The sequence below is a fragment of the Penaeus vannamei genome, chromosome 27 (assembly GCF_042767895.1).
Source record: "Penaeus vannamei isolate JL-2024 chromosome 27, ASM4276789v1, whole genome shotgun sequence".
NCBI lineage: Eukaryota > Metazoa > Arthropoda > Malacostraca > Decapoda > Penaeidae > Penaeus > Penaeus vannamei.
This window is the reverse complement of record NC_091575.1, coordinates 12,175,168-12,190,167: the sequence shown is the minus strand read 5'-3', so window position 1 is coordinate 12,190,167 and position 15,000 is coordinate 12,175,168. Positions and strand designations below refer to the sequence as shown.

Genomic DNA, 15,000 nt, shown 5'->3' with positions numbered 1-15,000 from the left:
ACTTAAAGTAACTGTTGAGGAACTGTCGGGAGGGCGACCATCGGAGCGCCTGGGACGTGTCGGCCACGGTGGCGGTGTTCTGGCGGGGAGCGGCCAGAGGGCCCCCAGGCGTGCGTGGACCCCCAGGCCTTGCCGAGACCTCCACGCTCAGCACCCTTGATTAACAACAACAACTCAAGGAACTAACACAGAGAAGTGATTATTAAATTAATACATAGTTCCTGCCAGGAACTATCTCGTTTTATCACAGCTAAAAATACGACAACACAACAGAACAAAGGTGGAACCAAGGCGATGTGACAGACAGACGTACAGTCATGACACGTTCACCAGAGGACTAGTACAGGCGAGTGGCGGGGGGCGGTGCTCCCAGGCGGGGGGCAGAAGGGCTTGCTCCCAGGCGGGGGGCGGGAGTTGTGTTCAGGCGCTCTGCTGCTGCGGTTGGTGCTGAGGCGGGGCCAGGGGGAACCCCAGGGGGCCGGGGAGGGAGGTGGGCAGTGCTCGCGGGTCGCCGTGGAGGCGAAGAGCGTGTTCCATTCGCATTTCCTGAAGGCGGAGGGCGTCGGTCACCTCGCCCTGGTGCTGCGGCGACGGGCGGCCCTCGTGGTTCGCTAGCCGCAACGCCGCCTCCGCCTGCGCGGTCCGCAGGGCCGCCTCCATGCCTCCGCCGCCCATGCGAAGGTCACGCATGTCACGCATGTCCGGCTGGGGAGACCCCATGGACTCGGGGGCCTGGTGGCCGCTGGGCTGCGGCTGCGGCGGCTGCTGCTGCTGCTGTTGTTGCTGCTGCTGTTGCTGCTGCTGCTGTTGTTGCTGCTGTTGTTGTTGCTGCTGCTGTTGCTGCTGCTGCTGCTGTTGTTGCTGCTGCGGCGTCTGCTGCAATGGCTGCAGTCCGTGCTGGTGGTTGGAGAGAGAACGGATGACTTCAGCCTGCGAGGCCATGGCGTTGCGGATGCTCTCGGCTTGCGATGTTAGCGTGGACTTGACGAGCTCTGCCTGGCTCTGGCTGATCATGGCGCGCATGTTGTCGGTGGGGTGCGGGCGCATGTGGTTCATGACGTCATGGTGGCTGGATATGGAGCGCAGGGCGTCCGACGGGGAAGGCATGCGGCCGATCCCGGACTCCAACTTCTCCGCAGGCGTCGACATCCGGGAGGAGGCGTCGCTCTGGGTGGACGGGGAGGCTGCCATGGACATCGGCGCTTGGTGCTGAACCTGGTGCTGCATCTGGTGCGGCATTCCCATGCCCATTCCCATGCCCATGCCCATCCCCATGCCCATGCCCATGCCCATGTGATTGCCTCCGCCCTGCAGGCCGACTTGGGCCAGGCCAAGAATGCTCTCTCGTTCGCGTCGCTCGGCGGCGGCTCGGGAGAGGACGTACTGGGCGGCGAACTGGTGCTTCGGGTCCATCCTCATGTGCTCCATGTGGTTCAGGAGACCTGCGGGCAAAAGGGGCGTCACTCTCGCTGCTGGGACGAACGCCGCTTGGGGGCGGCGCTCACATGCATGGGAAATCCACGGGGTTTAAAACAAGGTTTCTTCCGTGACTTATCGTCTTACGTGTGGATCATACAACGCTAAAAAAGGAGGCTCTGATAGCTAATCATCCGTCACATGATGACAAACTAAAAACGAAATCCCAACATAAATCTCGGCAAGTCCACGTCGGGCCTCGCCGAAAGCACGAGCACCGCGAGGCCTTACTCACCTGACTCGTGGGTGAAGACAGCGTGGCACACGGAGCAGGGCCACATCCTGAGTGAGGAGGTGAACTGCGAGGTCTCGGGGTGACATGCCAGGTGCTTCCGGAGGCTGCCCTCATTCACGTAGTGTTTCCCGCACACGGGGCACGAGTGGGAGGCCGTGCGACGCTTCGCTGCAAGACAAGAGTCGCCGTCAGCACCGAGAGTCAGCCGAGTGTGTCACAAGTTACGACAACTGACAGGCGTGTGACACAAAGTGCACCTTAAGCTAAGCCTACTACAAAGTTTGAGTATTCATTGCATATTGATAACTGCTTAGAATTTGGAGAATCAAATGCTTTTATATATGATTAGATCAGGTGCTTTAAATGAATGACATAAATGCTTAATGCTACGTATGTTCACTTATGATTCATTATAGGCATGCACTCTATGACTAGTGATCCCCTTGCGGAGTGGGAGCGCACCGCCTGCACGCCCATCCAACTTCCCCGGCTTTACCTCCGACGCCTGAGGCGTTGGGGTCCTTGTGTACCAGCTTCATGTGGTCCATGAGCTGTTCGCCGTTCATGAAGAACTTGTGACACTGGGGGCAGTGGACGGCGTTAGGCCCGCCGATGTGGACGGCGTGCTGTATGGAGACAATGACAAAAGATAGAATAAAGAAGCGTCTAACCTGCCACTCCCGAGGCGTTCGGGTCTCTGTGCGTATACTTCATGTGCTCCATCAGCTGCTCGCCATTCATGAACAGTTTCTGGCACTGAGGGCAATTGACAGCGTTGGGGCCGCCGACCAGGGCCGCGTGCTGTGGGAGAGAGACCACCCAAGTGAGGCTTTGGCCTGCCCCGGCACTCTTGCCTACTCAACACTGATACTCACACTGTGCGCTACCATGCTTGCACCAAGCACACGGCTCACTCACACTCGCGCTGTCTCATCTTACACCCAGTGACAAAATATTAGACATATTCACAAGTTAAACACAAATGCCAAACAGTGCTTCATACCACGCAGCTCACGTTACCCAGACGTTACACCAAAATTACAAACAAAAGCATTCACAAGCAAAAGCAGCAGTGCCTATGAAAATATCTCTCTCCCAAGCATCCACATGATAGCCTAAAGATCACACCTGACACCTGCCTACCTCCACTACCTACGACGAAAACACACTAAGTTATGCTAAGTTAAAGTTCTTATTTTGGCGGCGCTGAGTTACCGGAGCGATGTTAATGCTATAATTCTCTCGTCATTACAAACTGATTTTGATCTTAAATCTACTATAGCTGTCAATCTTGTGTCTATGAATTTTGGTCCCTATTCTTATGGCTTCACATTTCTATATATGGGACCCAACTTATCTCTCAGTATACCTTTTGATTTATTTCTATAACGGCTGATCGTCAGCATATCATCACAGTTGTGTATGCAAATTCCATTTATGAGACAAATATTGAACAACGTTACTGGCACATAGTCGCTGTCTCTAATTTTTAAGATATACTTGTACGTGGAAGATTCACATTTTTTTTGAAATGTGGAAAACAGAAAGCCTTACAAGGTACTGCACTTAAAATTACCAAAAGTATGAGAGTAAAGTATGATTCCATGACATGCAAATATATACTTAGCATAAAGAATATAAGACAGAAGTCGTTAATGTTTATAAAATATGATCGCTATTCCAGGCTTCTGTTTTAATTAAGAGAAACCATAGCAATTAATGATCTTGACAGAGTAGAAAATGGTAAGTGAAGACAAGACCTTGAATATAAAATCCATATTCCTCTCTCGTGGCAACTGACTCCGCCCATAGAATTAGTATCATGCAGGGACTGAAAAATTTAGTGAGGAGTGTGGACAGCCAAAACTGTCCTGTCCACCTATGATAATTTGGGGCAAGCGATCAGGAGCTGGAGAATCCGAATCCATAATGACGCAACACAACCAGTCGATGATGAACCACAGCAAATCAGAGAGAAACCCTGCATTCAGCCTTTTAGAAAGAGAATCCATGGTTACCTTCTGACGCCCATAGTCCATCATCGGCCTGTGCTGTGTGACCGCGCTGTATGGGTAAACCATCCAAGGTCAGAGAACCTACACCCTGCCCCCCTCCCAAGGACATCCCCAAACCCGAGAACGACTGCCTTATCACCTCCCCGAGACAACCTCGCGCATGCCCTGGGCCTCTACCTTAGATGTGTGGGTCCGAAGCGAACTCTCAGTGGCAAAGCCCTTCCCGCAGATGTTGCAGTGGAACGGCCGGTTCTTCATGCGCTCCAGCTGCGCGTCATGGTTCCGGAGGTGCTGCTGCAGGTTCGACAGCTGGATGAAGGCGCGGCCGCAGTCCGGAAGGTGGCATTTGTAGGGGCGCTCACCTGCGGGGGAAGAGGAAACACGGGTTAAGATAAGCCTTGTGGCATGAATGTATTCTAATCGTAAGTGAAAGGCCTTTAACCGTCTTTAGAGGATTCAAGTAAAAACTGCAGTAGATTCATATCACTTGCCTTATATCAGGCTTTCTCAAACATAAACATATATATCAAACACTCGCATGCGCGCATACACTCAACCGTACATCGACACACACACACGCACAAAAACAAACGGCCGGGATTTTTTACACCGTAACTCGTGTCCAATGTGTATTTAGGAAAGAAAAGAAGAGAAAATCAATAATTAGAAAATGTCCGATTTAGGTCCTACTGAAAAGACACAAAGTATTGATTGCTGTCACAGGATGGCGAGTGGAACAGCGACCAGATGAGGATTTCCGCAAACACTAAGTAAGGCAACTCATAATGGTGAATAAATATTTGACGCAGAGTGGGAGGGGTCAGTCGAGGACGGAGGGGGAAGGGGGGGGGGGTGAGAGGGCGAGGGGAAGAGAGGGAAGGGCGCGGCGAGGGTAGGCGTGTCGAGGGAAGGTCTTGAAGGCAGGAGCATCAGAGGGAAGAGGGGGGGGGGGGAAGCGTGGGTTGGAAAGGGGGGAGGAGGGAGACGGAGGAGGTGGGGCGAGACAGGGTGCAAGAGGGAGGTAAGGGAGAGAGAGGGAGAGGGAGAAGGGGGTGGGAAGAGGAAGGAGGGAGGGAGGAAGGAAGAAGCGGGCGATGTTTGATAAGGCGGAGAAAGGGGGAGAGGAGGAGGAGGAGGGGGCAGGGGAAGGGGAGGAGGAGGAGGTCGCAGGGTACGAAGAGTACTTTGAACAAAGTGGTGTTATAAATAGCATGAGAAGCAGCCGAGGACTAAAGCGAAGATTGTAACCAAGTGAAAGGAGATGAAAGATAAAGGAAGTGGATGACTTATTGCTCGATAGACAGCGACGCAGATGCGAAACAGAGCTCTTATGCGGTTCGGCACATGACCACTTCCAGTCCTCGCCATGAATGCACTGGCCCCGGGGGTAAAATGGCCGAATGGCCTAAGACGTTGACAACATGAGGTACTAAACACATTTTTAAAACTCTCATATTTTACCTCATAAGGAGGGTACTTGTATCAATGACAGACTACACTTTTTCTCTTACGATTTATATACAGTTTGACGTTTCTTGGATCCCCAAGAACTAATTTGTCTTTACGTAAGCCTTCGGAGTGTAGGCAGCCATAGGTAACCCCCTAATAAAGACTAACTGACAAACACTGCCTGTTAAAAAATGCAGTAGTGTGCATTCTCGCAAACGAAAAAAAGTCTCGCTTAATCATCAGCGTGCTTAAGGATGCAACTTTCCCGCACAGCACGATGAGCGAGGAGGCCTCCTATTGGCTACAAGTACAGAGGGGAGAGCCAATCAAAGAAGCGAAAGGGGGAGAAGGCGGGAAAACTTTCAGACTTGTCCTGCCATCTATCGGTATGCACGAGAAGTAGAAGGGCGCGCATTTTGCCTTGGGATTTTTTTTCCCTTTTTCAGGTTGCGCACAACTATTTATACATTTTTTTGTAAAGGAAATCGATTGGGTTTCTTGCGTAATGGAGAAGAGCGCGTTTTCTAAGCGTCGGGCGGAGGTATGACTGGAGCAAGAAATGAGCAATACTAATCTTGGAGATCTAAGGAGAATATGAACAAAAAAGACCCAAAAATGCGTAGAAGAAATGAGCGTTATGTAAATTTTGACCAACAAAAGAACAGAAGAGAAAAGAAAGGAGAAAAAAAGGAGCTAAAAAAATACGAGAGATAAAAGACACGGGATATACATCCTTCACGTACTCACGAGAGACAAGGATGACGTTAACATGAATGGCTTGCCTCTGCTTATGCCATCCTGTGTCTGTTACTCTTTGCAAATTATGGCCAATTAAAACAATTCCACCATGCGACACCTGCCATTTCGCATTCCTACGTACTGTTTATTTGGGTTACGTGTGTCGGTGTGTGTGCGTATGCGGATATTTGCATACGCCGGAGTTGGTTCATGTGCGGTTATTCGTGGATTTGTATGTACGAAAGCGAGTTTGAGTGTTTGTGTTTATTCTTTGGTATAGATGGGTTGTTCAATGATAACATATGTGTATCTGTTTATATATTTTTTTGGTTGTTATGTGTACATAAGCGCGTACGGTGGGCTTATAAGTCTCGCTATACAAGAATTAGTAATCCCTAAAACACACACATGCATACACTCACACACACACACACACACACACACACACACACACACACGCACCCGAGCTCAACCCTCCCTGTAACCACAGTGCCAAATAGTGCCTGGGTCATTTTTTATACTGGTCATCGCCGAGGGTTCTGCCACCAGGTCAGAGGTCACACGGTTAGTCTAGGGTCAGCTGCCAGGGCGGGGGGTCAAGCTGGGGGGGTGGGGTATGAGGGCAAGGGTGAAGGGGTGATTTGTATACAAGTTATGGGCGTGTGGGTGAGTGAATAGGGTCTTTAATGAGTACAAATACGAGACTGATGAATGAGAGTGTGAATGGGCTTTAGAATACATCGTGAGTTACGCACGAATGAATGCGTGATGAATATTTAGGATGAATCATGAGAATAAATAATAAATAAAAGATGAGAGACCATGCGACTTGAATAACCAAAACCATGAACGAAGAGATTTCTACGAAGGAAACGAAACAGCGTGAAAATGAGTAGCCGATGCCTCACTCTTCGCATGAGTGTGATGAGTGAGTGTGAAGAGTCGCATGATGAGGCCGAGCGGGACTCAAGCCTCCACAAAGCCTCGTCTGGAAGCCTCCGAAGCCTCCCCAAGGCAGCGACTGCGATGAACATTAAGACTGACGCACGATTTATCATTTCACGCAACACGTCAAACCCAAAAACCCGTTATCGATTTTATTACTACTGAAATGACGAATCGAGATTAGAAAAAAATGTGAAGTTGCACATAAATGACATAATCATTCAGGATGAAATAAAGGGTCACGGCCCATAAAAAGCAACGAAGGGGGAGCAGCATATCTGCAACATTGCAATATGCAAATTAGGAAGGGGGAGAGGCACAGCGGGCTAAACCAGGCACATTAAGAGACTTGAGATAATGGCTGCCACTGAGATGATGGTGTGAGAGGGAGAGGGAGAGGGAGAGGGTGAGGGAGAGGGTGAGGGAGAGGGTGAGGAAGAGGATAAGGGAAAAGATGTGTGAGAGAGGGAGTGAAAGGATTAGGGAAAGGGAAAGGGAGAGAGAAAGAATGGGGGAGAGGGTGAGGGAGAGGGTGTGGGAGAGGGAGAAAGCCAAAGAGAAGGAAAGAGAGAGGGGGAAATAAAAATACCTAAAAAAAAATAACGCACGACAAACAAGGGTACAGAACAAGATCGACATAGCTTGTGATTTACAGCGAATACGTGTGAGCCGATGTGGATATAAAAAAAAATGGATGAATGAATGAGTGAATGAGTAAGCTCGTGTGTGTCCGTTTGTACGTGAGTTTCACAGGAGATGGAGGGAGGGACTGCCTGCGTTCCCCTCGGCAAGCTATGTGAAGAATGGTCAACCCTAGATACAGCTGTTAGTTTCTCCCTGTCGTTAGATTTATAACAGTCCCCCTACAGCTTTATTTACGGCGAACTCCCTTATGTAGTATTTACATCCACTGTCCCGTTATATTTATATTTACTAGGCTTTTCTTTGTGCAACACCTCCGACAGCAAACAAAACCTTCTTTGCTCGAAGGAGATGGAGGGTCTGGGGGCCTACGTCAGTTGCAATTCGGACAGCATTATGTTGCAAGAACTTCGCACACACGCACACATCCTGGTGTCACGCACGCGCACACACACACACACACGCACACACACACATACACACACACACACGCAAACACACACACAAATCGTGGCTTTTCTAAAACAAAACTCCTGCTGAGCAATACCAAGCTACATACATCCATTATACTCAGAGCAAATATCTAAATGTCTTTATTCTTAGGTTGAGCTTTTGAGACCACCTGGACTACAAGCTCAACTGGCAGCGGAATTTTCTTTTTTTCATCTCATAAAGAATGGGGAAAGAATATGATAAATATTAAGGAAGGAGCAATTGAAATCTTAGAAGTATGCAGTGGGTAACGAGCGCAAATACGAATGAGTTTGTCACACCGCTGCCAGACGGAAGTCGCTGTCGAGTGGCGGATTTTTCTTCGTGTTTTCTCCTCCGCCTCTCTCTCCCTCTTTCTCCCACGATTAATTCGCTGTCTTTTCTCTCTCTCTCTCTCTCTCTCTCTCTCTCTCTCTCTCTCTCTCTCTCTCTCTCTCTCTCTCTCTCTCTCTCTCTCTCTCTCTCTCTCTCTCTCTCTCCCTCTTTTCATCTCCCCCCCATTCCTTCCAGCCAGTCTTTCCTCTTTCCCTTCCCCCTCCCCCATCTTCCCCTAACCCCCATTTCCCCCACCTCCCCACTTCCCCTTCCCCCCCACCTTCCCCCTCCCTCAAGCGGCCACCAAGAATACTCTCGGGATGAACCATTATCGTACTCAGGCGGAGGCCAGTGTTGCAAGATGGGCCTTCCTTTATGTTGCAAATGTATGGCATTGTTGCAGGCGGTGGGTAGGCTTAGGGTGTGTCAGGGGCTATAACTCAAGCGCCCGGCCCCCTCTCCCCCCCCCTCCTCCTTCCCCTTCCCTATCTCTCCCTTACCCCCCCCTCCCTCCCACCGGCCCCACCCTAAGCGTAACGGACCGCTGAACTTACGCTACTGTTTGAAAAAAAAAAAGAAAAAAAAAGAAAAGAGAGAGAGAGAAAAAAAAAAGGTGCAACAAATCACGATTCATTGCAGCGTTTGGGTGGATGCTTTCTGAATCCGTGTGGATATATAGGACGTTTAGATCGGATGTGGAATGACAAAAAAAAAGGAAGATCGGATTTGGAGAGGTGTGGGTTTTCCGCTTTATTTTATTTTGTTTCGCCTTTTATTTATCCGGTTATTTGTTTATTTCAGCGCTTGTTCATTCGCGGTCACGCACACACACACACACACACACACACACACACACACACACACACACACACACACACACACACACACACACATATATATATATATATATATATATATATATATATATATATATATATATATACAGCGAGAGAGATAGATAGATAGATAGATAGATAGATAGATGGATAGAGAGAAAGAGAAAGAGAGAGAAATACAGATAGATAAATAGACAAATACATACACAAACAGACACATAAACATAGAGATACATACATAGCTATCAATATAAAAATAGATACACAGATAGACAGACATCTGAACACACATTTTACCCGAACGGACGAAGGGAAATTAGAGCGAAGAGATGTGGAATAATGTGGAAATTAATGTGGACATTTGGATGGAAGGAGAGAGAGCGTGAATGTGGAATGAGGCAAAAGGCGAGGAAGATGGGAATAAGCACAGCTGACGATAGGGATTTTTTTTTCATTTCATTAATTAAGGGATTCTTGATATCGCTTTGCCATTTAATTTAATTGAGTGTTTAATTTTGTTTTTGTTTGGTTCAATGTTTTTATTTGGTGTTATTTTTCATTTTAGTTTTGGTGTTTGTTATATCAGCTTTCCTTTGTCTGTTCTTTTGATTATTGATAATGTTTTTTATCATAATTAGCCATTATTATTATCTTTATCATTACTATCATTATTATTATCACTATTTATATTATCATTATTACTATCATTATTCTTACCATTACTATAATTTTATTATTGTTGTTGTTATTATCACCATTATTACTATTATTCTATTATCATCATTACTGTTATTATCCCTATTATCATTATTATTCTTGCTACCAGTATCACAGCTAATATCTTTATCATTGTTACTATCACTGTTATTATTCTTATTATTATTATCATTCTTATTTTCATCAGTATATTGTCTGGTCTTATTTTCATCATTTTTTTGTAGTAATGGTAGTAAATATACTTATAACTAATACTATTCCCGCTGTCATTGTCATATCAGATTACCTTTATTACTCAAACTGATTATCATTATCATAATTTTCATCTAGACTATCATGGACAAGGCAATCATCGGTTATGTCCTAATAACTTTAATTGTTAATTAATATCGCAGCATCGATTTGCTGCGTTCATATATATTTTTCCCTGAATTTACATTTATGTGGGTTTTATTTAAATTAATTTTCGTATTATTACTGTACAACAAAGGCCTACAATAACTCCAACGGTGTTGTTATAATGATATTACATACAGTAACATTCTTAATTACCTGAATATTTTTTTTTGGCTAAAATTAAACAAATTATCATAACGAAAGCATATAAATTGACATTACAACGATAATGTTATTGATGATATTTATAATGTTGAGCATACTATTGCCAATAATTAAGATAATAAACAATAATGTATGAACTAACAATAACAACTGTAATTATGATACAATCAGAATCAACTCAATGCAATATATAGATAAGTAATATTCGTTGGTCAATTGCAACAACCGTTCTTACAAATATTACCAACAACACAACAGGTGCAATTGCTCTAACTCTCTTTATCATGTACAGTTTACCAATAGCGCCAATAACAAAACCTCTAACATCGTAATCCTTATTGTAAAACAATACATGATATCTCTATATTAAAAAAAAAAATAACAACACTCGCTTTCCACTGGCAACACTGACAACAGCATTAACAAGGCAGACAAACAGGCGAATCAGCATTATAGCCACATAAGAGCATCAGCCAGGAATTGTCATGAATTGTTCACAAGCTGGACCCAAAAAAGTGTGACAAATAAACAAAAAAACACGGTAACACTATAACGAGGTCGACATTCGGACCAACTGAGAATTATATGCAACCCTGCTCTCCCCCCCCCCCCCACCCCGTCCCCCCTATTGAAAAAAGAACAAAATATATTGATATCGAATGGATACTATGGTGTAACGAAAAATGCTATTTGCATATGAAAATATCAATTTGACATCGGTAGCATTTTCGACTTAAAGCATAATACATATTAGTTTGCATGACTACATAAAATAGCATTAGGCTTATGTTTATCCTTTTTTTCTCTTTTCACTCTCTCTCTCTCTCTCTCTCTCTCTCTCTCTCTCTCTCTCTCTCTCTCTCTCTCTCTCTCTCTCTCTCTCTCTCTCTCTCACTCTTTCTTTCTCTCTCTTTTTCTCTTTCTTTCTCTCCTTTTCTCTTTCTCATTCTCTCTCTCTCTCTCTCTCTCTCTCTCTCTCTCTCTCTCTCTCTCTCTCTCTCTCTCTCTCTCTCTCTCTCTCTCTCTCTCTCTCTCTCTCTCTCTCCCGATGGATGGCATTGTGTAGGCTGGGATGGGAAAGGAATAGAGAGTGGATAGAGGAAGGATAGAAAGAGGATGGCAAAGGATGGAGGATGGTGAGAAGTAAAAGGATAGAAGGTGGATCAGCTAGGATGGAAGAAAATTTGGGAGAATGGAGTTATCAGATAAATGAAGGGAAAAGGGGATGGGAAAGGATAAATAAAGGATGGAAAAAATGAAGAAAGGATGGGAAGAGATGAGAGAAGGATGGGAAGAGAAAAGGATTGGAAAGGATAGATAAGGATGGTTAAAGATGGGAAGAGGGACAAGAAGAATGGTGAACGATTGGTAAGGGATGGGAATAAAGATGGGAAAATGGTAAATAAAGAATGGACGATGGACAGAGAAAAGAGGATGGGAAGGGACAAGTGAAGTAAAAGAAAGGACGGATAGATAGGAAAGAATAACCGAAATGACAAAAAAGGGGAAAAGTTTATTGAGGGAGAGCCGTGAAATTTAAGATAAAGAGAAGGCAGAAAGGATATATATATACATATATATATATATATATATATATATATATATATATATATATATATATATATATATAGAGAGAGAGAGAGAGAGAGAGAGAGAGAGAGAGAGAGAAAACGAAGACTGAGTAAAAAAAAATAGTAAAAAAAAAGATTCATATATTTCACAGAAAACGGAAATACAGTACCATAGCATGAGAACTAAGATGGCGTAAAGAAAAACGGAGAACCGTACGAGAGGGGGGATGAAAAGGGGGGGTAGGGGATAAGTGGGGGGGGGAGCGGGGGCGGGGCCACCGTGGAAGAGGGGGAGTTCGCTATCTGCCTTCCACTCCATCCCAGCGTAAAGAATTCATGGTTTACTTGGGCGTCTTTCTAATTTGCATATAAAACACAAGTCGGCGAGCATCAGGCGGCATCAAAAGAGAATCTCCTTAAATTGGATAATTAATGTCTTAATGTCCAATCGTCAATTTAGGGAAACACTTATTATTATGCACGTCGGGGCGAGGCGCATCTTGACCCTTGCGACACCCCGGCATAAGGCCCGAAATGGCGGAGCGCCTACACAATCGTGGCAAAAACAGGACCTCTTCCGATTCTAGCCTTCCTGACGAGACACCATAAGGCTCGTTGTCCTCTGGCCCTCGCGTTAAGCACACACACGAAAGTCCTTAATCTAGAGGCAGCAATTTAATCTAAGGTGACGAAAAAGTGATTATTGTCTGAATGCAGAGCGGCCATATCTAGCTGCCGGTAGAAGTCAGAGACTGCTATCGCCGCGGGACCGTTGTATTGTACAGCTCTGCCCTTATCTGACCGGGTATCTATACACATGCTAGAACAAGGCTTGGGCTGAGCGGGAGACTCGGCTTAGGTCGCAAATATTGACGATGAAAAAGGAATGAAAAAGGAGAAAGAGACGGAGGAAGGAGGGAGAGAAGGAAGGAGGGGGAGGGAGGATGGAGGGAGAGAAGGAAGGAGAGGGAGGGAGAAAGGAGGGAGAGAAGGAAGGAGGGGGAGGGAGGAAGGAGGGAGAGAAGGAAGGAGAGGGAGGGAGGAAGGAGGGAGAGAAGGAAGGAGGGGGAGAGAGGATGGAGGGAGAGAGAGAAAGAATGAGAAAGAGAGAGAATGAGAGAGAGGGGGAATAAAAAGGTGCTGCCAGACAAAGACATAAAAACATAGAGAAAGAGATTGAACGGGAAAACAACAACAATAATAACTTTGATAGTAATAATATTAACAACAATGATAATAATAAAAATGATGATAAATGATTATGATAATAATAACAAGGACACTAATAATAATGATAACGAGAAGAAGAAGAAGAAGAAGAAAAAGGAGAAAAAAAAAATAGCAGAAGAAGCAAAGATCAGACGAGGAAAATTTCTTCCCCACTGGAGAGAATTCGCATTTTAATAAGCGGTGCGATTACTCTCACTGCCCTTTTCGAATGAATTATATAATCCAAAAGAGGGGATAAAAAATAAGAATAAAAAGGAAATAGACACACGATCCTCTACGGTCATATTTAAATGCTCCTTCTGGAGACTTCCCTCGACGCATCGCAGTAAATGGAAATAAATAAGTAAATAAATAAGAAGAGGGGAAGGGAGAGGGGGATGAGGGAAGGGGTGGGTAGACCTCCCTCTCTCCCCCCCTCCTTTCTTCCCCTCCACCCAACCCCCCTCCACCTCTCCCCCTCCTTCCCTCCAACCCCCTTCCACCTCTCCCTCTCCTTCCCTCCAACCCCCCTCCACCTCTCCCCCTCCTTCCCCCAACCCCCCTCCACCGTCCATACCCCCCCCTTTTTTAAATTTCAAGCGAGCAGCAGCATAAACAAAGTGGTTCTGCCGTGCACCCGTGGGAAGACACCACACCACCAAGCGATGATCGTCTATTAAAAAAGAAAATGAAGAGAGAGAGAGAAAAAAAAAAGAAAATCGTCCGAGATTGCTTTCGTTCGCTCATTTTTTTTTTGTCTTTGTTGATATGGTTGGTTTATTTTTTTAAAATTTATCTCTTTTGTGGTTCTCTTCGGTTCTGCCCAGTTTTTCGTTTCATTCGGTTCGGTTCCCTTCCCTCGGTTCGGTTCGGATTCGTCCGGATCCGTTCACTCGATTCGGACGCGTTCGGTCTCGTCTCATTCGACTCATTCTTACCCGACTCTTCCTCAGCTCGGTTTTATTCGGTTCCACTCGGTTCTTTTCGGTTCCTTCCCCCGGCCTCCTCTACATCACCACCAGTAACAATATGCAAATGCCCCGCCGTCTAATTAATGTTGCTAATTACTTGGGATCGATCAGACATGGTCATCTGGGAGCGCTTTGATCGCGGGGTTGCTGGAGGGGGAGGGGGAGGACAGGAGGGGAGGGGGAGGGGTTGTGATGAAGTGTAGTGTTTGTGATGAAGTGTGGCTTTTGTGATGAAGTGTAGTGCTAGTGATGAAGTGTAGTGCTAGTGATGAAGTGTAGTGCTAGTTGTGAAGTGTAGTGCTAGTTATGATGTGTAGTGCTAGTGATGAAGTGTAGTGCTAACGTAGTGTGGCTTTTGTGATGAAGTATGGTGCAGCTCGTGTGATTACCGGTATGATTACTATGGTATTTTTGTGGTATGGTGATGGCGTCAGCTGTAGTTGAATATTCGTGGTGAAGAATTGTGATGTTGGAAATAAGAAATAAAAACGAATAACTTGGAGGAGGAATGCAAAGCAGAAGACGATGGAGAAGAAGGAAAGAAGGAAAGAAAGAAAAGAAGAAAGAGAAAAAAATGCGTGGAAGAGAAAAAATGGATAAAAATAATAATGTTGAAAATGATGGATACGATCGTTGCATAAACACCAACGAAGATAATAGAAGCATAGCAGCGGGAGGGAGGGGGAGCTACTGGGAAGCATAAAAGAGAAACCCTCTCCACCCCCAACCCCCTACCCCCCTCGCAACACCCCACCACACCCCCTCCCTCCCCTCCCTCTTCATTGCCACCATGTCTATGCTCCTTCCCCCTTGTCCCTCTACCTACTC

The 15,000-nt window shown here is 45.8% G+C and overlaps 1 protein-coding gene across 1 annotated transcript in view; it reads right to left on the bottom strand.

Annotated features, from left to right (window-relative positions):
* The window catches only part of LOC113802931 (zinc finger protein rotund), a 616,373-nt gene that overhangs the window by 951 nt on the left and 600,422 nt on the right, over nt 1-15,000 (bottom strand). Inside the window, exons 6-9 of the mRNA XM_070140823.1 lie at nt 3,904-4,088; nt 2,208-2,337; nt 1,712-1,879; nt 1-1,442 (exon numbers count right to left, since the gene is read on the bottom strand). The exon at nt 1-1,442 is cut by the window's left edge and continues 951 nt beyond it. Of these exons, the coding sequence (XP_069996924.1) occupies nt 421-1,442; nt 1,712-1,879; nt 2,208-2,337; nt 3,904-4,088 (1,505 nt within the window). The 3' untranslated portion in view covers nt 1-420. The remainder of the gene's footprint in view (nt 1,443-1,711; nt 1,880-2,207; nt 2,338-3,903; nt 4,089-15,000) is intronic.